At 61.8% G+C, this 24375-nt stretch overlaps 1 protein-coding gene across 3 annotated transcripts in view; it reads left to right on the forward strand.

The window, feature by feature from the left end:
• Positions 1-23211, forward strand: part of TSPAN18 (tetraspanin 18) — a 168224-nt gene extending 145013 nt beyond the window's left edge. For all 3 annotated transcript variants that reach the window (XM_046643867.1, XM_046643866.1, XM_046643868.1), the window contains 8 exons: positions 981-1064; positions 5916-5988; positions 8176-8370; positions 14929-15003; positions 15493-15591; positions 16069-16251; positions 21420-21503; positions 23033-23211. In XM_046643867.1, coding sequence (XP_046499823.1) covers positions 5926-5988; positions 8176-8370; positions 14929-15003; positions 15493-15591; positions 16069-16251; positions 21420-21503; positions 23033-23080 — 747 coding nt within the window. In that variant the 5' untranslated portion in view covers positions 981-1064; positions 5916-5925 and the 3' untranslated portion in view covers positions 23081-23211. The remainder of the gene's footprint in view (positions 1-980; positions 1065-5915; positions 5989-8175; positions 8371-14928; positions 15004-15492; positions 15592-16068; positions 16252-21419; positions 21504-23032) is intronic.
• The last annotated feature ends 1164 nt before the right edge of the window (positions 23212-24375 follow it).

Genomic DNA, 24375 nt, shown 5'->3' on the forward strand with positions numbered 1-24375 from the left:
GGGTGGGTGGGTGGATGGATGGATGGATGGATGGACCGATGGATGGATGGGTGGATGGATGAGCAGATGGGTGGATGGATGGATGGATAGATGGATGAATAGGTAGATGAATGAGTGGGTGGATGGATGGGTGGATGGATGGATGGGTGGATGGATGGCTGGATGGATGGATGGGTGGATGGGTGGATGGATGGATGGACAGATGCTGGATGAGTAGTGGATTGATGAATGGGGGGATGGATGGATGAAGAAGAAACTTTCATCCACTGCCCCTCCACTGATGTGAATGGGAAGGAATCTGAACTGGCACCTGAGACCCAGAAATCTCCGCCTTCCTCCGTCTGGGAATACCCACTGCAGCCCCGTGCTTGAGCAGGACCCGGCTGTGGAATTCCCCACAGGTGGGATCGAACAGGATCTCCCTCTGAGCCCATGTGACTGCTGACAGCAAAGCCTCATTTCCACCGCTGGGAGCTGGCTCCGTAAAGGAGCCTTCTGGCAAATCTTTACGCAAAACTAAGGAACTCTTTCCAGCATCAAGTTTCTCTCCTGAGAGTCAGAGTTGGGGTTTGATGAACAGGGCCCTGCTGGCACGCTCCCTGCTGAGGCGTCCCAGGTGGCATCCAGGTGTGTGGGCTGCCACACCCACGTCTCCTCCCAGTTCATCAGCCACATGCAGCTGATGAAGACACAACACAGATGAAGCCCGTGCCAGGCACCTTGAGTCTCCCAGGCAGCCCCAGCGAGGGCGCCCAGGATCTGCCATCTGGCAGAACCCCCCCACACACACACACCACCGTGCGGGCCTCCCCAGCTGCAGGCCCCAGGTGCCGAGAGCTTTTCATTAGTGCTAATGGGCCCAGAGCAGCAAGCTCTTGCCCCAAGTGTGTGCGTCCAGAGGGCAGGTTTTCCTAAACGGCTTCTTGAACGTGGCTGCTCCTTACTGACTTCCTCTAGTAACTGAATATTTTCTCTTATAGGACAAGCTGGGCCAATAAAGGAAATAAACAGGAGCCCCTTTGACCAGGAGACTCCATCTCGCTGACGCCTGAAGACCTGCCCAGGTGACAAGCCAGCACTGGCCTCCCCTGCTCTCTCTGCATCTCCGCCCCATGCCGACACTGCCCGACTGCCCTTCAATTCTACCTGTCTGTCCGTCTCTTCCCTATCACTTCTCTCGCTCTTCCCCTGTCTCCTTCAGTCTTTCTCCATCTTTCCCTCTCTGACTTACCTTCGTCTGTTTCTCAGATTGGCTGACTCTCCACTATTCTGTCTCTATTTCCCCTTTTCCACTATTCATTCATTCATTCAGACGTACTAATTGAAGACCCACTATGTGCCAGGCACCGCCCTGGACACTAGAAACATGGCAGTGAACAAAGGCATGTCCATGCCTTCATGACACATATGTTCTGGCAAAGGAAGATGCCACCGGAGCAAATAAGGAAAATGTTGGGCAGGTGGCATGCCCGCGGGCACTGGCGCGGGCTCGAGGAGCAGGCTCCAGGCGCGGATCCATCGCCAGCTGGTCCTGTCGCTTGGCCAAGCCCCCTTTCCCTTCTCAGCCCCACTTTTCTCATTTCCACAGTGAGGGTGTTGGGCCAGGTCGGTGCTGCCCGCCCTTCTCACGACCAAGAACTTCTTTTTTTAATGGAAATACTGTGACATACATTATACCAGGCTGGCTTCTAAACCATCATCACACAAATAAAAATAGCATCGAATAAGTCTCCCTTAAATTCCCTTGAATCTCCTAAACACCTGGTTTGGAGACAATTAATGTTGGTTACATCTGGGGGGGGGGATGTCACGTTGTATGATAGCGACCACCTGTAAGCCCAGAGCCGTCTCCTGGCAGGGAGCTGTGACACACGGGAGCCTTGGGACCCGGAGACCCACAGCGCGGGTCGTGGCCCCCACATGCTCGGCCTGGGCATACACCCACGTGGAAGGAGCTGGAACCACAGCCCCGCATGCTCTCCCGGGTACACGGGGATCCACATGGAGTCCATGTTGCCTGGGATGCCAACGCCTGCATTTCAACCCTCAGGGCCCCAAGATTTAAAGGATTTTATTTACCAAACAGTGCTGACTTAACCGAGTCATTTCTTAAGTGTAGGTTAGAGATTCTCCTTGTTTTTGTCCTGCAGAATCATGCTCACCTGGTGGGCAGAGCTTCTGAACAACTTGAAGGACAGGGTCCCCACCCTGCAGTGGTTTAATTGCTCCCAAACCCAGGACACTCGCCCCTGGAGCCAGCCGGTGGCGAGGGGATAATTTCTGGGATGTTAGTTGAAATCCTGAAAATCGCTTTAGATATTGCTCGTCTCAGGGGCCCCAGTTTGAGAACCACTGGACCCACCCATTCTCCCGCTCAAAACCCTCAACGTTGGGTCTTTCCTCTCCTCCTCGGGGCACTGCGGCTGATGTCGCCGGGGTCTGGGAGGGCAGTGAGAGGAGCCGCCTCGTGGAAAGAAGGGGCAGAGCCACCAAGGGTGACCCATGGCCTGGGAATGTCTACGTGCATCATCGTCTAACCCTGGGTCGGTACCATCCCCCTAGGGGGTTAGCGTTCTCGGCCCCATTTTGCAGACATGAAAGCAACGGCCCAGAGAGGTTGTGTGATGTCTCCTGGTCACGAGGCTGGAAGGCGGCAGAGCCCCCCCCCGAGGCTCCCTCGGGCCCTGCGGGCTCCCCGCAACCGGCAAACCCAGGGGCCTTCCACCCCCCGCCTGGGGAGGGCCGCCGTCTCCCCCCCGCAGAGGGGCCCCGGGTCCTGCATACGTGCCTCCCCACATCTTTTTTAAGAAAGGATGAAGCCCTGGGACCTCGTGGTCTCATACCTTCTCAGCCCCGCTCCAGGGACTGTCCAGGTGCCCGCTCCCCTTAGAGGGAGATGTGGGGTCCTGCTCTGGACTTCCAAGGACTCTGCGGGTGGGCGGGGCCGACAGCCCGGATTGGGGGCTCCCTGTGTCTGTCACTCGTCTGACCAATAGGCTGGGGAGGTGTGTCCCCACGGTCAGAGCCCCTTGTGGGGGGTGGAGGGGGCGACGCTGGTCCTCTGATTCCGTGTGGCAGTGGGCAATGGCCCAGGAGGCTGTTTCCCCTGGACAGTCGGAAATAAAGTGGCATAGAAGGTGTGACGAGGGGCCTGAATTTTAGAGGAGGAGGATAAATGGGGCAGGGGAGTTAGGATTCGTTGAAAGTGATGATTAAGAGTCGTGGCTCCAGATTAAGACAGGCTTGGGTTCAGATCCTGGCTCAGGCACTTCCATGCTGTGTGACCTTGGACAAGTTAGTCCACCTCTCTGAGCCTTAATTCCCTCTTCTGAAAAATGGAGCCCACGTTACCTATATCCTGGAGCTTCGTGAGGATTACATGACGTTCTATGTTCCTTGGCACGTCTAAGAACTCCAGCTGTGCCAGCTGTTACTATTATTAACTACCATGTGCCAAGTCTGGCACTTAGTATTTTCTATGCATTAGGAGGAAGGCATTATTTTTATACTAATGTTCAAGACAAGGAAGCTCAGCTGCATGCCTTCAGGAACGTGCCCCAGGCCACCCGCTGAGCCTGGCAGAGCTGGGGCTTGATCCTCTGTTGGGCACCAAAGCCCTCTTTCCACTCGCCGCCCCCCTCCCCCCGCCCAGGAGCTGGAACTGGGGCCTCCACGTCTCCATCCGTGGCCTCACGTCATCTATTTTTCTCCACGCCTCACCTTGGAGGTTGTTGGAGTCCTTTCCCGGGAGACCCGCCTCCTTTTATTGGATTTGTCTGGGAGCCCAGCCCTCCACAAGCCGCCCGGTAGCTGTCATCGCTGCTGGATGCGGTCCGTAATAAATACAGGTAGCCCGTTTATAAGCTGCCATATTTATTAGGCCCCTTAATTGCTCAACTGCCAGAGCCGGCTCAGCCGCCCTGCCTGAGTGGGTAGGGGTGAGGGGTGCCAGGGCCTGGCGTCCTGCAGACTTGGCAGCATCCCACTGGGGCAGCCACTCCGGCGGGTCGTCCAATTCCCGTTCTGTCATTTTGCAGTGAAGACACTGAGGCCAGAGAGAGGAAGGGACGTGCAGAGCAGAAGACCGGGCCTCTGGACTCCCAGTCCAGTGCTCCTTCTGCTCTCCGCTCTGCCTGAACAGCTGCCCCTGGACCGGGTGGAGCACAGCTCTGGAGCAGGCTGAGCAGCGTGCTCACAAGCTCCGGGATGTTGGGCAGGTCGCTCCACCTCCCTGAGCCTCAGTGTCCTCATCTATAAAGTGGACACAACCCCTCCTGCCCTGTGGGGTTGTTAAAGAGTCCAGGGCAGTGGCTTCAGGGAGCTGGCGTGTGGCGGTGAGGATCAGGGCTCCCGAGTGTTCTTTCCCATCCACTCCCCGCCGTGCGCAGAGCACAGGGTCTCAGCAGGTGAGTCGGCCTGAGGCACGTGGGGTGCAGGTCATCGTCCTGGCTCTGATCTCATGGGGAGCGACAGCCAGCGAGTCACCCACGACTGCAGAGTCAGGTGTGGTCGCAGTAAGAGCTGTCCACCCCACTCCAGCCAGGCGTGGGGGAGCCCTCACACAGGGCTTATTTAATTCTCCCAACACACCACAATGTGGGTCATAAATGCCCATTTTTACAGATGAAGAAACTGAGGCTCCAAGAGGCTAAGTCACTTGCCAAAGACACAGAGGTAGAGAAGTGAAGAGCTGGGATTGGAGCCCAGGGGTGTCTGACGTCAGAGCCCGTGCTGGAGCCACTGTGCTTAGATGCTGCTTCTTGAAGGTCAGGGGTGGAGGAGGGACATCCTGGGGGTGGCCTGGAGATGGCATCCTGGGGACCTGTTCTGGAGGGAGAGAGGCTGGGCCTGGGAGGGACGCAAGAGACAAGGAGGGCCCACAGCCAGGGATGACGGTCAAGATGATGGTTTGGCAACTGGTGGGCATGGACCAATCAGAGAGATGCTGGCTGAACAGCAGGCCGGCAGTACCGCTGTGTCCCCATCAATCACAGCCCTCCCCCGCCCTCCAGGAGGATGTGGCCTGGAACAAACGAAGGGCGGGTCCTCCTGGTCCGGCCCATGCTCTCCCCAGGGCTGTCATGAGCAGAGTGTGAAATACTGGACGAGACTTGTGCACCTGAGGTCTGACCTGTGCTGGCGGAAGCTGTCTGCTTCCCCGGGGCTGGGGAAGCTGCATCTCATTGGTTTCAAGCCCTGGGGCCTGGCATACAGTAGATGCACAATAAATGCTGGCTGAATAGAGCTGTAGTCAGTGACTCGCTCCCGCCGGCCTACTTTAGGTTGGGACGGGAAGGCTCCTGGGGCAGGCAGGATGCTGCAGGTCTCCTGATGGAGGTGGGGGGGGGGGGGGGGGTGGTCTGGGCCCCAGGGTGGTACCTGCAGCTCCTTTCCCTTCACCCCCCCTCATTGGGCAGCCCTGCGGCCGGGGGGCGTGTGGGGTGGTGGGAAATTTGTCAGACTTGAGCTCCGATCCCGCTCCGTGACCTTGGCAGATACCTCGAGGCTCTGAGCCTTACTTTCTCACCTCCCAAATGGCAGGCTCCCCTCTGCCATCCAGTACCATCATGAAGTGGCGCCACTGAGCTCCCGCCGCGTGCTGGACGCGGTGCTAAGCGTGTTACTGCACTATTTCAGTTAATCCTCGCCACCCCGCTTGCAAGAACGCTGGTTTGAATCTCCATTGTCAAGTTGGAGAGAACAAGACTCAGAGAAGTGGAGTAATTTGCCTCAGGCCACACAGCAACACGCCTAACTCTGGCCCCACAGGGCAAAGCGCCTTCCCTGGGCAGGAAATGGTTCCCCCACCTGCTGCAAGGGCAGGCTGGGGCCCCCCGTGGGGGAGGGGGAGGGAGGGGAGGAATCCTTCCCAGGTGGGCCCCCCCGGAGTACTGAGGGGCCTGGCTGTTTTGCAGGCGGAGCACCATGGAAGGCGACTGTCTGAGCTGCATGAAGTACCTGCTGTTTGTCTTCAATTTCTTCCTCTTCGTGAGTGTTTCTGCTGGGTGGGCGGAGCTGACCGCTGCGTGGAAGTGGTCACACCGGGCGACGTCCCAGGGCGGGAGCAGGGGCCGGGGCTAGAGCAGGCCTGCCTGCCCAGCCAGGATTTCCTGGAGGGGAGGCCCTCAGCCGTGCCCACCTGGCTCCAACGAGCCCCCCGTCATACGAGAGACCCTGGGATGCGCAGCTCCTCTGGCAGAGGGCCGGGCCTCGGTCCTGGCCACTGTCTTGGGATCTGAGCGCTGGTGGGGAGTGGGGGAGAAGCGGGGATGGGGGCGACCAGAGGGGCCCCACCCAGCCTTGTCCCCAGAGCAATGACAGACATCAGAGCTAGGAGGGCTGAGCGGATGGTGCCCCTGATGTAACTCGAAACCTCTGTGGCCTGGAAGCCCAGCTCAGCATCTTATCAGCTATGTGATCTGAAACCCGGTTCCTCTCTGAACCTCAGTATCTTCATCCCTTAATTACCTCCCTCAACAGGTTCTTTGCCAATTAAGCGAGGTTGGTTTAGGAAGTGCCTGGGATGGGTGGGCTCTCAGTGGTTTAGCTCTGTCCCCATCCAACCGTGGATTCTGTCCTGAAGGGACAGAGGCCCTGAGGTCGGGGCCAGCCCAGCGCCCTGCCACAAGCCCACCTGCCCAGGGCCCACGCTTCTGGCTTCTTGAGCCCCTGACGGCTTTCCTGACCTCGCCTCAACCTTTGACCTTAGTGAGGCCAAGACCTGGCTCAGTGCCCACTGATGTCCTCCAGGGCAGGGTCACTGGGACAAAGAGGCCCTTTCTGGTCAAGGCTGACGTATGTCTGTCTGTCTCCATCTGTTTTTACCCATGAGAGCACCTCCCCGGGGCTCCCTCCCCTGCCCTGTCCTCCTGAAGAGCGGGGAGCCCCGCAGGCTCCCACCTCTCTGACCCTCAGTATCTTCATCCCTAGTCACCTCCTTCAACAGGCTCTTGTGAAAATTAAACAAGAGAACAGACGTGTCGACTTTGACGTTGGCCGTCCCCTCGGCTCTCCCCTCCTCCCTCCCTCGCTGCTCGGTCCCCCGGGCGTCTCCGCCCCACCCCTGCCCTGACTGCACCTAAAAACCTCCTCTCTGGCCCCAAGCCATGCGGCTCTTCCCCCCCAGCTTGCAGACCCCTCTCCACCAAGCCAGAGCTCACCAGTCTGCCCGCAGCCACCGCCTGTCCTTCCTCAGGTCCCCCCGCCCCACGGGGAGTTCAAACCCTTTACAGCCTTCGAAACCCCATGGTGCCAAACTGGTTCTCCTGTAGCCATTCTGCTTCTGTACTCGGCTGTGCCCGAGACAAATGGAACAGATAGTTACTGACACCTGCTAAGCAGAGTCACGTCCCTTCTGTCCTTCCTTCCCTTGGGAGGTGGGAATTTGCATGCTCTTTCAATCATCAGGAAGCTAAGGCTCAGAGAAGTTAAGCCACTTAGCCAAGGTCACACAGCTAGCAAGGGGCACAGCCCGTTCTCTGGACTAAGCTGCCTTTCTGCAAAGATGAGCCAAGCATGGAGATGAAGACATACACAAGAAGGCTTCTGAGGCCTGGATTTGAGAGTGGGGGCCCAGCCTCACGAGAGCTCCTGTTGAGACAAAGAGCATGCCTTTGGTCTGTGTTTTCCTGGCCCGGCACGGCACAGGCACAGCGTAGGTGTCCCTGCGTGCTCTGAGCGTAGGTGTCCCTGCGTCCCTGAGTTTGCTGAGCGTCCCTGGGGCTGCAATCGGGGAGGCCTGGGACTCAGCCCTGGCTCCGCCACGAACTTGCTGTGTGACCTTCCCCGAGTCGCTGGCCCACTCTGGACCGCAGTGTGGAATCAGAGGTTGGACTTGACGACATCATTATCCTGCAGCTCTGAGAGTTAAGGAGAGTATAAAAGGGGCAGATGAACCCTTCGTGACCTGGATCTCAGCAGCCCGAGGTGGGGCGTGGGGCGAAGACGAGGATGCCACCCCACTTAGGGTAGAGTAACTAGGAGAGTTCAGAGTGATGAGAAGCACAGTGGGAGAGAGGCTGAGGCCCACGTGGATCCTGCCCAGCTCCCTGGGACACAGCGCCTCTGTCCGAGGGCCGCGCTCGGGAGACTGGCGTACGTGTGTTCGTGTGTGCAGAGTGTCTAACCGCCCTGTCTGCCCATTTCTCCTCCCTCCTGGACGGGCCCTGGGAGCAGCTGGGTGGGGCCTGCCTGCTGGGCATCGGCATCTGGGTCCTGGTGGACCCCACCGGCTTCCGGGAGATCGTGGCCGCCAACCCCCTGCTCATCACGGGCGTCTACACCCTCCTGGCCATGGGGGGCCTGCTTTTCCTGCTCGGCTTCCTGGGCTGCTGCGGGGCCGTCCGCGAGAACAAGTGTCTGCTGCTGTTTGTGAGTACCCCATCCCGCCCCACCCACGGGTGCCCCGGGCGGGCGTGGCGGGCCCCGTGTCTACACTGCAGGGGGCTCACCCTGAGGGGGGCCAAGCAGGCTGTCCCCGCGGAGCCTGCCATGCGGGTGAGCGGCCCCCAGGGGGAGCGGGACCTTGGCCTCCACGTCTGAAGAGCCAGGCTCCTCCGAGGCGGGTCCGCGGAGAATGTGGCCCCCAGTGCTGTGTGCTGGCTCGCTTTTAGGAACCCAAGCGTGTGACTCCCCGGGGAAGAGCTAAGATAGCGGTCGGATGAATCATCTCCCTTTTGCACGTCCAGTTCTGAAGCAGAAACAATAGGACCTCTGAAGGACCTTTATTCATTAATAGTCCTTGAACTGCCACGGGGGCCACATGGTTCACTGGCTGACAAAGATGCATGGCGGGGGGGGAGGGACAAGCGTGGCCTCCCCTCCTCCCCCAGGACACTCTCGGGGAGGGCTCAGCCCACGAGGATGAGCTGGGCAGCAGGTGGGGCTGGGTTTGCGTGTGCAGCCCACTCTGTCCCCTAACTAAGGATGCTGTGACTCGGGTCTGGTTTCTTGACCTCTCTGAGCTTGAGTGTCTTTGCTGGTTAAAGGACGGGCAGACAGCTGTAAGTCGGAGCGAACAGCCATGAGGGGAGGTGCCGTTCCCCTGGGCCTCTGTATTCCTGGGGCTGTGGGTCTCCGGGCCCCTGCTTTCTTTCCCGGCCTGATGGATGATTGTGTCTCCCCTGCTGGGTCCTGCGGGGTGGGGGTAGGAGGGGCCCAGGCTGGGAGAGCTCCTGGGTTGAGCCCAGCCGCGCATTGGGCAGCATGCCTGTGGCTGGGTGGCCTGCAGACGCCCCTGGAGGGTGGGGTCAGCTCCTTGCAAGGTGTCCGTCGGCTCCTGCCCATGGCCAGCACCCGGGGCTCTGCCACAGCGCCTCCTCCCCAGAGGAGGGCAGCCATACAGCCCGGTTTGTGTCGCCGTGAGATGCCCAAGTCCAGAGAGAAAGCAAATCACCTGTGAAACGCACCGTGCCGCTTGGCCCCGCCAGCTTTTCCTCTGGGGAGGAGCGGAGAGCCTCTGGCGCCACTGGGCCATGTGCCCCGCAGTGCAGATGGGGCTGGGGAGCCCGAGGGGACTTCGATGGGAGCTGGGAGCTGGGCCCCAGGATGCGCCGAGCCTCCCCGTGCCCCTGCCTGTGGCCCGGGCTTGTCCCCTGCTAATGGGTCCATCGGGGAATCCTGGGGAAGCCAGGCTGTGTGCTGCGCCAAGGGCAGGCAGGTCTCCCATCCTCTCCAGCCTGGTAGCTCGCTTGGAGCCGGGACGTGCTCTCCCCGGGGCTTAGGGGAGGAGACTGCAGCCAAGGGGGGACAAGGTGGCCCCATGTGCCCCAGAGAGATGAGTCCTGGTGCCGCCAGGTCCAGCCCACCGAACCTGAAGGAGCCCCTCCCAGCCCTCTCCTGCCTCCCCCTGCCCTTGTCTCTTCAGTTCCGTTCTCCCTGTCTCGCTCCCTTTCTTTTCTCGCTCCTTCTCCGCCTCTGCCTCTCTCATCTCTTGGTTTCTATTCTGCTGCCTTTCCTTGTCATCTCCTGAACCCTGCTTCTCTCTCCACGTCCCCCCACCCCCTCCCCTCCCTCTCTGAGGCCCACTGCATACAAGCCTGAGGTCACAGTGCAGGTCAAAGGCAGGGGACCCCTGGGTCCAGGTCTCCTGTCGCTCAGATCAGGGCTCGTCCAGGGGCTCCAGACCTGGAATGGACGTCCCTGGTCCAAAATTCACCTAAAATTACGTGCAGAATCTTTTCCAGGGCCTCTGTGTGTGTGTGCCTGTACATGTGTGCCATGTGCGTGTGTTGTGTGTGTGTTTCTGGGGAGAGACACCACAGCTTCTGGAAGGTTTTCAAAAAGATTCATGACCTAAAAAAGAGGAACCACTTTTCTCTTCCAACCTGGACCGGGTGGTTCAGTGGTTCCCGCTGAACAGGGGCACTGAGCCTCAACCCTGGTTGAAGCTGGGGTCCTTCCAGAAGCCTGAGACCCCCCCAAGGAGACTTGTCTTGAGAGGGGCCCAGGGGGAGCGGCTTCAGCCACGTCGGGAGCCACAGCTCAACGTGGAAGTTCACTGAGCGTCGCTCCCACCTGCTCTGAGGCGAAAACCCGCGGGGGCCAGGTGACCCGTAGCCCGGGGACAAGGAGCCTGACGCCCACATCCCCGAGGGTCAGGTTTTCTAAGAGCACATTTTCCAAACCCTCCTGTTAATCAACTGAACAGCATTTCATACAGCAGGACGACTTCAGTCTGTTGTGGACATTTTGTGGGATGGATCCCTTTTTCCTAGTTGCTTATCTATGAGCAGTTCGAGGAGTGTTTTCAGCCAATTTATTTAAAGATTCAACTGTTTTTTATACTTTATAAGAAAGGCATGCTAAATTGGAAAAGAGACGAGCAAAAAGAGCTGAGCGTATTTCAGAGAGATCAATGAGCTGAATCACACACGCAGTATGTGAATTTGGTAAATATTTATCAGAAAAGAGAACGGAAAGCAGCCGTGCCCGTAGGCAGATGGGTTGGAAAAGTCTGGAACTGCTCACTAGTAGGCAAAGAGCCGCTTCCGCCCCTTGGTTAATTTTCCCGGGCTAAGCAAAGCGTTGTCGATTTGATGCTCAGAAATTACCGGCAAATGCATCCTTGGGCACATGGATGAGGTCAGACGCGCTCAAGGGAGCAACGCCGGGGAAGCCCCTGGCCAGGGGTAGCCCCAGGAAGCATGAGGACAAGCCTGGGGCCGGTCCGGGGGTGCCCCTGCCCGTAAGCAGGGGGAGCCCTGTGGAGCAGGAGGAAGCTGTTTCCTGCTGGAGAAGGCAAGGTGGCAGAGGTGGCATAGTCATAATGTGGGTGCCACAGCCCTGCACTGTCCTTCAGGTGACTCACACACACTCAGGTCACCCCTGGGTCCCCGTGCTCAGGGAAACCCTGCTCCAAGGGGCAACGGCGAGGTCTGCAGACCCCCTTCCTCAGGGCAGGCAGCTCTCCCTGGTCCACGAGGTACCACGTGCCTCTATAACCTCATCCCTCGGATCTTCTGCATTTCGTCTCATGAATTTCACTTCATGAGCCGTGCATCTCGGCCCGGCATGAACTGCGTGAGGATGGGGACCACGTCTGCCTCGTGTGCATTTGTTTGCCAGGACCTGGCACGCTGCTGGTGCAGAGTAAGTGCTTGGTGAACAGCCCTGGGATGAAGGAACAGAGGGAGCCAGTGTCCGAGGTGTGGGTAAGAGCACAGGCTGTGGGGTCAGAAAAGCCTGCTTCTGATCCCAGCTCTGCCACTCCCTGGCTGTGTGACCTGGAGCTGGTTACCTAATCTCTCTGAACCTCCAATTCCTCATGTGCAAAGTGAAGATGACAATACCTCCTGCCCGGCCAGCACTGTGATCATGGTTCAGGGAGAAAATGTGCGTCTTGCTTAGCTCTGTTCCTGGCCCGTGTCAGCACTTCGTAAATGGCAAACTAAAAGAATCGGTGTTGACCCATCACACACCCTCCAGGCCATGGGAAAGTCTTAAGATTCTGGCATCTCAAGTGTCCTGGAATCAGAGTTCCCGTGTTTATCCCAGGGGTGCCACCCTCCGCTGGACCGGCTTGATCAAAGTGCTGCCCTCTCCGGGTCCCCCCTTCCCCATCAGGAAGATGGAGGAGTCCGTGGGTAAAGCCACTGCACTGTTGGACCCACAGAGCCCGGGCCAGAGGCGCGCAGGAGACGGTCACCGTCGTTATTCCCAGAGACCGGCCGTGCCAGCGATGCCTTGTCTTCTGGAGGCCACACCTGCTCTTTATTCTGAGCCGCCGTCTGAGGGCCGTGACACCAGGCCAGCCCTGGGCCCGCGCTCACCGGCGTCTTCTCGCCGAAGCCGTGTGAGGTCCTCCTGCACGGTGCACACGCTCCTGGAGTGACCGAGGCGGGAGCTCAGTCGCATCCACAGTTTATTAGTCTCAGCCGCGGTCACTGGCCAGAGCCAGCTCAGTGGCTTCGCTGAGGACGGGGACCATGTCCAAGGCCAACTTTGCCTGCTGAGGACGCCGGCAGCTCCACTGAGAGGGCAGAGGGACAGGAGAGGCCCCTCGGAGGCGGGTGAGGCAGAACCACGTGGCCATCTGTCATCAGCCAAAAGGAAGTGCCAGGAGCCCTGGAGGGGCCTCCGTCACGGTCAGGGAGACGAGAGGCCGCAGCGGTGGAGGATGTACGGCCCAGCGCGGGGCCCACCAGCTCGGGGAGGGGTGGGGATGGTAGGGGTAGCTGGACTGTGGGGGGCACAGGAGGCCCCCTGTCACATTCCTCTCTGGTGGGGGAACTCTGCCCACCCGCCGACCTCAGCCCAGGGTCACCCCACACAGCAGACCCCAGCAAGGCTGCCAGTGACCTGTCAGAAGCAGATGCCCAGGGTCCAGAAGAGTCACTGGCAGGTCAGTCCTGGCCCACGCTCATCAGCAGGGCGAGAAGGAGCAACCCAGTGCTCTGGGAAGAGCTGGACTGAGAGGAGAGGGGTGGCTCTGGAATTTTCAAGCCGCACACTTTGGGATGGTCCTTCCCTCCTCCGGCCGGTTTCCTCCACTGAGGAACTGGGGGCTGACCAGCAAGGAGACGGGGGGCCAGGGTCGGGCTCTGATGCCTGACTCCTCTGTGAGGCCAGAGCCCGGCTGGGAGGCAGCTGGCCCCGGGCAAGACCCCCATGGCCGGAGGCGACAATTAGGAGTGAGGAGTGAGCGGCCCCACGCGGTGTGCTGGTCCATCTGTTCTGGCGACAGGGTGTCCTTGGGTTTGGATGTTGAAAAGAGACGAAACAAAGCTGTTTGGCGGGTCTGGGAGGCGTTTCAGGTCTGCATCCTGCATGGATCACCTCCTGCATGGACCTCCTCGAAACCGTCCCCAGGCCTCGGTTGGGGACCCCTGTGGGGCAGCCGCTGTTCGAGCTGAGAGTCAGGGAGGGGACGTGACCGGGTCTTCCCGGGATGAGGATAGAGTGACAGAAAGCTGCTTCTGGCCGGAAAAGACAAGATGCAGGAGAGAGACCCCGAGGGCGGCGCCCACGGTCCACAGAGCATCTGTGAGGAGCCTGGCGCCCTGCATCCTGGGAGCCGGGTCTCCAGCTCCGCCTGCGCTCGGCAGAGGCTCCGCGACGATCTCGCTCAGCCTCTTTGAGACATGGAGGACACGTCCCACCCAGCATCTCATGACGACCCACAAGCCTTCTTCTGATGAGGAAACAGGCTCCCGGGTCTTTGAGTGATCGTCCCTGTCACACAGAGTGAGGAAGGTGGGCTGTGGGGTCTGACACTGAACCCGGGCCCCCCCGGCTTCCCCCCGGCCCGGGCGCACCCAGGGCGGGCTGGCGGCCACGAGGACAGTGACCCACAGGCGGGGCGTCCGGGCAGCGGCCGAGGTGCTGGGAGGGTGTGTAAGAACCAGCCTCCGTGAGCCCTGGGGAGGCAGCCCTCTGCCGGTGTCTCTGGAGGGGGTGACAGCTCCAGCGTTGTCACCGCCTGTAAATGCCCGGGGCACCAGCGATGCTGAGCACGAAGGAAAGCCAGTTTGTTTCTTCTGCCAACAGCTGTCGCCCAAAACAGTGCCTGAGAGCGGCCAGGGCCCGAGAGGTAGCAGAGAGCAGGGCCCTGAAGGCGAGTCGGTCACTCGCGGATTCGTTCCTTCTCTGAGAGCCGTGCCCCACCCCTGTGCTCCGGGCACTGGGAAAGCAGCCGGCCGAGTGACAGCCTCTGTGCCCACGTTGGGGTCCCCGTGGGGGTGCAGCAGCGGCCGGCTGGGCCCCTCGGCTGGGACTATGATGCGGGGGACCCAGGAGAGGGGCTGGGGCCAAGCTGATCTGGAAAGGGAGGAGCTGGCGGGCGAGGGAGGGCGGGAGCTGGCTGGCAGATGGAGCCCAGCGTGCGAGGAGCATCAGAAATGGGAACATCAAGAAACGAGTGAGTGCGCAGAGCGGGCTCTGTCAGTTAACAGCGCCCGGCCCCTGGGTTTTCAGATTTTGAAGGACACACCACCTTCCAATGATGAGCATCACCTCCCCACTTCCCATGGGAACGAGAGGCAGCAGGGCTAGGAGAGGTGGCCCTGGGGCTGGAGGGGTGGGGAAAGCCGGCCAGGGATCCCCAAGGATCTCAGGGTTCCCACAGCACGTACAATCCACCTGGAGGGACCCAAACCAGTTGCAAGATCCATCTCCCTCCAGGGCTGCCAGGTCGGGTTGTTCAGATGGTGCACTGCACAAGGGGTCTCGTCTAAGGGATGCCACTGGCACGGAAGGCGTATTTGTTTGTTCATTTTTTCCATATTTGGGTTACAACCATGTTGACTCCAAAGATGGATTGGTGGTACGTTTATTACGAAAAATGTCTGGCTCACGGCAGCAAAGTTTCTTAGTCTCACGGAATCAGCACACTGTGTCGGTCGGGTGACAGATGGAAGCGTGGATCACTGAGCAGCCGCCCTGTCCCCTCCCACCCCCCTCGGGCTCACAAGCTGCCCCTTCTCTTCACAGTTTTTCCTGTTCATTCTGATCATCTTCTTGGCGGAGCTCTCGGCGGCCATCTTGGCCTTCATCTTCAGGGAAAATGTACGTACCTGCCCCGTGCGCCTGGGTCCCCTGCCACCAGCAAGGAGCAGGAAGGAGGGGACTGGACCCCCGGAAGGAGAGGGTTCTGAGGGCGGAGTGGCCCCCAAGGACGTGCAGACCCCCTGCCCCGCCCAGGGCTTCTGCCGGGGCCAGGACCCAGGGCCTCTGCTGGCTGGTCCCAGGAGCTGCTGGGGGTAGCAGGGGTGGGAGCGGGGCCAGCCCCCCCACCCCGAGATAAGCCGCACTCCCCTCGAGGAGAGCTCGGGCCCCGGCTCAGGTTTATGGGATGGGGTGGGGGGTGTAGACTCTCTTTTCACGTCGGTGATCCATGGGGGGGCACAGGCCTTGGGGTGGGGGTTGGGGGCCTGCCCCGAGTTGGGGGCAGGAGAGTCCCAGGTCCCAGGGCCTCGAGGCCCCCCACTCCCCGAGGCAGACAGAGGGGAGGCTGGGGCGCCGGGGGCCATGTGCTCAGCACCCACCCCCCCTCAGCTCACCCGCGAGTTCTTCACCAAGGAGCTTGGCAAGCACTACCAGGGCGACAACGACACGGACGTCTTCTCTGCCACCTGGAACTCCGTCATGATCACAGTGAGTGGCCCGGGGACGCTGGGGGCCTGCAGAGCGCGCCCCCCCAGAGCGCACACTGGCCCAGTGTCCTTCTCTGCTCGTGCCTTTGCCCGAGCCCAGGCATCAGTCCAGGCCCGGGCCGCCGAGCCCTGAGCCGGCTGGAGTGGGCAGCCTCTGCCCACCACCACAGTCCAAGCTCGGGGTGAAACCTCCACTCTCCCGGACTCGGGTCCTCGAGCACCTGTAACTCTCACAGACAATCACCGCTGCCATTCACTGAGTGCTCAGTGCCCCGTGAGGTGGGAATTGTTACCACTTTACAGAGGCCACCGGGGCTCAGAGAAGCCTAGTGACTTTGCCAGGGTCACACAGCGCACACCTGGGTCCTGCCCCCACCCCCCATGCTGCCTCCCAGCAGCCTTGGCGAGGCCGTCTGTCCGTCCTCTGCCCCTGTGTCCAGCTCCCGCCCACCAGACCCTTCCCTTTCTCTCCTCCCAGTTCGGCTGCTGCGGGGTCAACGGGCCTGAAGACTTTAAGTTCGCGTCCGTTTTCCGGCTCCTGACCCTGGAGAATGCCGAGGTGCCGGAGGCCTGCTGCCGGAGGGAACCGCAGACGCGGGGCGGCGTCCTACTGAGCAGGGAGGAGTGCCTCCTGGGGAGGGACCTGTTCCTGAACAAGCAGGTAGTGGCCTTGTCCCCCACCCCCGGCAGGGGACGTGGTGTTCAGAGCTGGGCGGGCAGCCACGTGGGCCCAGAGGGTCGGAGGGCACTCTGGAGTCCCATGGGCATGTCGGCCGTGATGTGGACCCCTGATGGGGCTGACGGAGGGAGAGAGGATGAGGGTGACAGACGGTCCAGCGATGGCCCAGGCCAGAGCAGTGGGCATTTTGGCTGGGGCTAAAGGGTGAGTAGGAGTTTTCCAGGGTTCTAGGCGGAATACTCCCTGAGCTTCCAGTAATGCAGGTCGGGAGCCAGAATGGCAGTTACACAGGGGGACTCAGGTCGGCCGTGCACTCAATTTGAGAAAGGTCACATCTGCCAGGTGGCGGCACCCCCTGACCCCGAGGGAGCAAGGTTTCCCTGGCCTGACCCTCCAGGTCACGGAAGCTGCTGGACTTCTCTGCATCTCTTACAACCCGAGGACCTCATCTCGGTGTCTTTCCATCATGCGCGTGCCACCCTGAGGGACGCAGGGCCCCGCTCTGCCCCGCTTTGTACTTGGTCTCCCCCCGACCAGCCCCCCGTCCGGCGTGTATGTGAGACCGGGAAACTCAGTCCGTACCCCACGCCCCTGACTGGGCCTGGCCTGCCATGAGGATCTCGTGGGAAAGTTCCAGAAGAGGGGACCCCGCAGGGGACAGCAGACAGGGCCCCTGTTCCTGGGGCTCCCCGTCTGGTCAGAGGAAGCAGACGAACAAGAAGCCGTCAGTTCACGAGAAAGTGACCACCATGGAGAAAATGAGAGCAGAGGATGGGCCGGGGGGAGGCGGGGTGAGGCGCCCCAGGCAGCCTGGGAGCCCGGCAGGGGACAGTGGGCTGGGGCCTGACCCCGGCGTCTGATGAGCTCCTTCCAGCCCCAGCTTTGCCCCAGGGACCCTGCGCCCCACCCCTGCAGCTGCCGTGTGGAAGGATTCTCGAGGTCCGAGGGCCACATCCCCTGCCTCAGGATCCTGCCCCCGGCACTGGGAGGGGACGTCAATAAAGGATCGAGGGCCTGGCATCCGCGCTGCGGGCGGGGGCACCTGGGGCGAGTTCCCGGCTGTGACGTCAGGCCCGGGCTGTCGGCCGCTGTGTCCCCTTCGTCAGGCGCCCTCTCTGGACCTCAGATTCCTGTGCCGTGGCGCACACTGCTCGCTGGCCTCCTCGGATAAAGGGGTTTATAAGACCCCATGACCACCAGCCAAAGGCTGCCCTTCCCGCCTCCCTGGCGGTGAAGCCTCAGCGAGGTGAGCAGATGTGACTTGTGCAGCCAACTGGCGTCTTAAGGGAAATGGCTGGGCGGGCCCCTCCTCTTTTCCCCTGGCTGGGAGGCAGCTGTGGGGACGGCCATCTCGGGCCCTGCAGAGGAGGACGGCCCCCGGGATGTCAGCATCACGAGAGGAGGAAGCTGGACCACTGACGGCTTCGTGGAGCGAACCGTGCCCTGAGGCCGCCTGCAAATTGTCGCCGGGGCTTTCCGGCCTGTCCCTTTAGAGCTTCAGCCTGACCTGCTTCCCGGTTCTGGAATCATCCTCTGGCTGGGACTCAGTCACATGGCCACCAGGAGCCAAGGCAGGGGGTACTTGTCTGTGCGTGTTGAGTTACTCCCCCAGCCCTGTTTACCTCTGAGCTCCAATGAAGAGAAATGAGGAAATCCTGAAAGTGGGGGACCCACGATGAATGCCCGGGCTCCTCCATGGAGTCGAGCCCCCCATAGCAGCTTCTCCAGCTCCTTCCTCAGCCTTCCCTGGGCAAGACGGCCACCCAGGCCAGTCAAGAATGCGTTATCCTGCTGGAAACAAATCGGGGGGCCTCCCGGTAGATGGTGACCTTGCTAGACCTGGACCCCAGCCCGGTATGGTGACCACCAATAGGAAACCATGCATTTCCCCTTTTGTCCAGGTGATCTTAGGTCTTTTCTCCCCACAGCATCGCTCAGTGTCTCTGCTCAGGCCCAGTGCTCCCCACCTGCTTCCTGGTGGGTTCTGAGTGTGGGTGCTGCTGTGACTTTCCTTGAAACAAAGTGCTGTACCCTCATCCTCCTGGTGAGGGAAAAGCATTCCGACCAGAGAGCGGGAGCAGCATGTGCAAAGGCCCTGGGGTGGGAGGGAGCACGGTGTGTTCCAGGAACAAAGAGGAAGGCCAGCAGGGCTGGAGCACAGTGAATAGGGCCAGACCAGCTCAACGGGCAGGCATCAGCAGGGAAGACCACCCGGGGCCAGCGGGCCCATGGCGAGGATGCTGGAAGGGCAATGGAAACCCATGGGTGGTGCAGGGATGTGGCCATGTTAGCACACTGGCTGCTCAGTGGCCAGTGATTAGAGGTGGGCCTAAGTGGCCGGGGGGGCTTTTCAACTGGCCCCCCCGTGAGCAGTGGCGATGGGTTAGACCAGGGTGGTGCCAGTGGAGACGCAGAGAAACTATTCAGGAGGCAAAATGTGCCAGCCCCGGTGGCGGGTCGGCTTTGGGGAAGGGAGGTGAGAAGGGTAGGGGTGACTTTAGGGGTTCTGGTTTGGAGGGAGATCTCGAATCTGTGGGGGCCCGTTGAGTGTGCCTCTGGGACGCCCCGTGGGCAGCTGGGCAAATGGCCTGGATCGCGGGGGCAGGTCCATACTGGATGTGTAATGTGGGCGGTGTCTTGGTGGCACCTCTAGTCTAGCTGCCCTGAGTCCTATCAGCGACAGATCGGGGGCAGGTGGGGGTGTCTCACCTGCCGAGGGAGGGCGGCGCTGGCACTGGGCAGGGTCGGGGGTCAGGGTGCTGCATCGCGAGGGGAGGACGAGGTGCTCTCTGGGCGCGGATGGAGCTTGGGGCCCCGAGCCGGGGACCGGCCCAGACGAGCAGGAACCAGCCTTCCCGATGCCGCTCCTCCCCTCAGAACGGGGGGCAGCGGGACCCCGGGTACCTCTGCCTCACTCCTCCTCGGTGTCACCTCGAGCAAGCTGTCTGGCTGCCCTCCCCTCCTCTCCTCGTATTAAATTCAAGGGGCGCCCTCCTCCCCAAGGGGCGGTAATGGGGACGCAATGAGCACACACCCGCACCCCCAGCAGCGTGCCCGCCAGAGCGGACGCTCACCCAGCGCAGGTGGCATCGTCCAGTCCATGTCCCCGCCCACCCTGCTCCCTTCGAGGTCTCGCAGTGGCCAGCCCGGTCTGCTTGCTTCAGTCCAGGGACCCCAAGGGGCTTTGGTGCCAGAGCTCGACAGAGGGCAGATGAGCGGCTAAGACCCCAAATGCCCGCCCAGGGCCAGCGAGGGGCCTGGATGTCTCCCCTCTGCTGGACAAGGTCCCTGGGGGGCTTCAGGCTCCTGTCCCCTGTGGTGTAGGGGTGTGCGTGTGTGTGGAGGGGAAGGACTGTCTTGCAGTGACACCGGGGACCTGGGGGTAATCCCACGCCCCAGCTCTGCACTCAGACACTTCCCACCACCCAGGATGCTCTTCCAGGGCGCGGAGGGAGAGAGAGGACGGTGCCAACGGGGATGGAGGGTGCGGCCCAGGCCAGCGCTGCCCACACTGCTTTATCCCCCGCATCTCACTGTGTCCTCACACGAGTCCTGTGAAATAGTTGGTCTACACAGCCTGAGTTGACAAATGGGGCAACTGAAGCCTAGAAAACATAAGTGAATAGCTCGAGGTCGCCAGGAAGCCAGTGGCGGGGCTGGACCGCGAGCCCAGGCGGCCAGGCCCCAGGGCCACGCGTGTCTGGACGGCCCGCACAGTGCACTGCACACCCGAGGCAGAGGGGGAGGCTGGGGCATTGGGTGCTCATGCCTGGCCCCGGGGGGTGGGTGGTGCCCAGAGGGGACGAGGGGAGGCCAGAAGCATCCTCCCAGCCTCCCTTGCCTTCCCTCCAGAGCAGGTCAGACTTTGTCATCGTTCCACTTCTCAGGGTTCTGATGTTTTAAAGAGCTGAACAGAGCGGGTCTGCGGGTGGATCCACAGTGGCCCCTGGGCCTGGCTGGGCGGGTGGGCCTTCCCTGCCAGCCCCGAGGGGACCTCCGGCCACACTGGTTCCTGACCAGCTGGCCCATGTAGGGTGTGCTCGGGCTGTGCCCCCGTCACACAGCCCTCGCTGGGCTCCCCATGTCCGGCTGAGCCTTCTTTCTCTGTCGGCCTCGTCGGGCCTGGGGTGTCTCACGGCCTGGCCACAGCACAGCCACAGATGCTCGCTCCCGGCTCCGCACCACACCCTTGATCCAGTCTCGGGGTGAGGCCGGCATCTGCATGTCAGTCGCCTCCCGGAAGATGCTGACACGCGGTCAGCCCCGAGGACACTGGATCCGGGCCATCGTGCTCATGGGGTCTGTTTATCTGGGTGTATCCTGCTTGTTCTAGGGGGCTTGAGGGAGGGCCTCTGGGGGCCTTTCCCGCCCAGCCCCTGGTCAGTCTCCACCAGGCAGTACCGGGACATCCACCTGGCCCCCGTCTTCCGCAGTCATGGGCCTGAAGCTCCTAGCTTTGCTCTCCTTCTCTCCCCCGCTCTATTGCCACCTCTGTCTCAGTTTGGGTATCCCCAGAACTGTTGGGAAAGCGGGAACAGCACGGGAATCCAATTCACTTAGGGGGGCCTTCAGGCTGCGCTGGTCCTGGAGGGCTGCCCGGAGGAGGTGAGGTGTGCACTGGGCTTAGAAGGATGGGCTGTTTCCTTAGGGCGGAGGCTGAAAACCAGACACCCTTCAGCCACCAGCCGGAGACTGAGAGTGAGTAGAGAGGGTGGTGTGGGACGACAGGGAGGGAGGGGGCTGTGGACCCCCAGGGGGCTCTGATCCTGTCTGACAGGTCCTGCCAGGTAGAAAGGATGGCTCCCCTTGCTGGATCTTCTGGTTTCTTGAGAGCAACAGGAAGTCCAGATATTTATGGAAATTCCCCAATATTCCAGCCACAGGGGCAGCCATGCAGAAAGGGTCCGTGGCTGATGTGCTCAGGCTAGCGGTTTGCAGCCCCGCCTGAGAGCTGGAGGCCCAGAGGGTCCTGGGAGTGATGCTGCCTCCTGCCGCCCCTCCTCCGCACCCCACTGTCCGGGCGGGGGTCTGACAGGGCGGGCCTGCTGGCGCCTGAGCTTGGGGCCGCATGCCAGTTCCCAGGCTTCAGCCCGGTCCTGACGCTGGCCTCCGACCCCAGGCTGTGGCTTCACCTCCCGTCCTTCCCCCAGGGCTGTTACTCGGTGATCCTCAACGCCTTCGAAACCTACGTCTACCTGGCCGGAGCCCTCGCCATAGGCGTGCTGGCCATCGAGGTAAGGAAGGCCCCCGGGCCTGCACCCCCAGCCTGCCTCCGTCTCCGGGCCTTAACCCAGGACCAGATGGCCCCCCACTGTGGGGGCTACGGGGTGGTCAGTGCGGCCGTGTCCGGCTGCTGCCTGAGCATCATCATGGCACTGGGAGCACATCCGAGCAAGACTTTGGGCGCCGGGGGGTGGCCGGGCCCTGAGGGATGGCCATCGCCCCTCCTCTCCCATCACCCACTCCCTACCCCCAGCCCGGCCCAGGGTCCAGAGTGGACCAGCATGGCTGACCTGAGGCAGGGGCTGCAGCCTGGCCTTTCTCTGGGGGGGTGTTCAGGCCTCACAAGGGTGGTCTTGGCCACCCCCCGACCCCAGATCCCCCCAAAGGGAGGGCAGCTGCAGACTGTCGTGGCCACCACCAGGTGGCGCTGCCGCCGCCGGCGGAGCCGCCCCTCCCGGGCTCAGGCCGCCGCCCGGGGCTGGGGAAGGGGCCGCTCGGGAGGGGAGGGGCGCGCGGCCCGGCCTGGGGGTGACCGCAGGCCGCCCGGTCCTTCCGGCTCCCGGCTCTGCCTGTCCCCAGGCCCAGGGCGGTGAGCGGCCGCTTCCTGATGGGCACGGTGGTGCTGACAGCGCCGTAATCGGGGCTTCCAGGGTGGGGACCACGCGTCTGGCTCCTGAGGCAGCGTGTGTGCCCGCCCCCCCAGCCGCGCGCCCAGCCGCGGCCCCCACGGAGGCGCCGCCCCCTCCGAGACGGGGCCTTTGCGTATCCCTGTCCCAGCCCGGCCTCCCCACCCCACTGTCCCCCTGGAGGTTTGGCCAGGAGCCTGTGGCCTGGGGTCAGTTCCTTGTGCCACTTGCAAGAAGAGCTGTGGCCACAGGGGCATCAGCCAGTCTGGCGGGGGGTCCCCCCGAGTCAGGGCTGCTCAGCAGGCGTTCAGAGCTTGTGCTCCTGACTCCGGGGAGGGCTGCGTCCACCTTGCCCGTTATCCTGGAAACTTCGTACTGACCACGTCCTATAAAAGAGGCCTCGTTACAGCATAGACGGCCCCTTCTCCTTCAAGCCCACCCCTCCCTGGGAGCTAGCAGAGGCGAGCGCAGGTTCTGAGCCTGGACTCTGGGTCAGAACGCCTGGACTCAAACCCTGCTCCCCCGCTCCAAGCTGTGTGACCTTAGGCAGGTTACCTGACCTCTCTGTGTCTCCCTCCCTGTCTGTGAAGAGGTGTCTGGGTAAGCACTTAGAACTGTGCCCTGCACACGGTGGCGAGCTCTCCATACCTGCTCAGCAGAGAAGGGAAGTGTCCGGCCGGTGATGCCGCCCGCAGTAGCAGCAACTCTGGATTTGAGCCCATGTCCCAACCCCCTTCTTGCCATGACTACACTGCGTCAAGGGGACCAGGGGCTGGCGAGAGGGGCTCGCGGCGGGACAGCGTCAGGAATCCCCTCAGCGGGAGATGCTGAGAGTGATGGGCGGCCCCTCCTGTCCCGGGGTGGGCGGCCCTGTGGGGCTGCGGCCGCCTGACCAGCCCCTCCTCTCTCCGCAGCTTCTCGCCATGATCTTCGCCATGTGCCTCTTCCGGGGCATCCAGTAGCGGCCCAGCCGGGAGCCCGCCCCCGCCCCCGCCCTCCAGGCCGGTGGAGGGGGGACCACGGGGCGGGGGGCGCAGGAGAAGAGGGAGGGAAATCACTATTTTTTTAACAATACAAAATGAAGACAAAAATACGGCCTGACGTCCCCGCCGGCCCGGGCGCTGCCAGGGGCTCCCCGCAGGGCCCGGCGCCTGAGCCCGGGGCACAGTCTGGCCTAGGGAGCAAAGGAGCCCTGGCCCGGGACCCTCCTCCGCTCAGCCCGACGGCGACCGGGCCTGGGCCCCCTGCTCGTAGCTTCAGGACCTGGTGCCGAGGAAGTGACGATCTAGGCAACCAGAAGCCTCGGAGAGAGGGCGCCACAGCCCAGGGGCTGCAAGGAGATTCGGGCTCCACGTCCCTGAGGATCGGAACCTACGTGCAGTCTTTGGTCCTCCGAGGATGGCGCTGTCCCTGCCTCGGGCTAGGGCCAAGAGTGGGCTTCAGACACTGGATGCAAGGATGGCCCGGCTGGCGAGGTCCTTGCCTTCCCCATCTGTTGGGCCAAATAATCGGGAAGGCCCAGAGAGGGGCAGTTTCTCATCCACAGTCACGCAGCACATGCATGATGACTCTCAACAAGGACCTGGTCATCGCCGGGCTGCCTGTCACGCCTTCCAGGGCTCTGTCGGTCCCCGCCGATCTGCTGCTCGCGCCCCCTCCCTGGCCTCCACATCCTGGTTTCCCCAGAAGAGAGAGGGCAGGCTGGCCAGGAGCCGCCTCTTCCCAGCTCTACAGCTAAGAAAATTCTGGACTCTTTTCCCCCCTGCCCTCCCTCCCGCCTCCCCACACCTCTCAGCCCCCAGGAACACACACATGGACACACACCACAGTCCCTTTGCCACACTGCCCACCGCGCCCCCCCAGCCCATCCTCTTCCTGTTCCCCACCAGCTCCCTGGCTCCTGGGCTGGAAGGAGCCCCCAGGATCATCTGGCTCTCCTTGAGGCTTGGATGTCTTCCACAAGATCCCTGCCAGACTTCTCTACCCTCTTCTTACACACCTCCAGGGACAGGGAGCTCACTACCTCCCAAGACAGCCTTTTGCCTTTGGACTGCTCTGACCTTAGCTTCACCTCAATACACAGAGAGGTTGGTTTTGCTGTGGCTCTGTCCGTGGCATCCCGCGTGCTCGCTCTCCTTCCTGAAGTGTTCAAACCACCCGTTGTCTCTCCCACACCCCCGAGGCCCCTTGTCTCCAAGCTGAAGAACTCCAGGGTGTCATGGCCATTTCTGCCGTGACCTGGTCTCCTGTCCGGACA

Source organism: Equus quagga, chromosome 17, assembly GCF_021613505.1.
Source record: "Equus quagga isolate Etosha38 chromosome 17, UCLA_HA_Equagga_1.0, whole genome shotgun sequence".
In the NCBI taxonomy this organism is placed as follows: domain Eukaryota; kingdom Metazoa; phylum Chordata; class Mammalia; order Perissodactyla; family Equidae; genus Equus; species Equus quagga.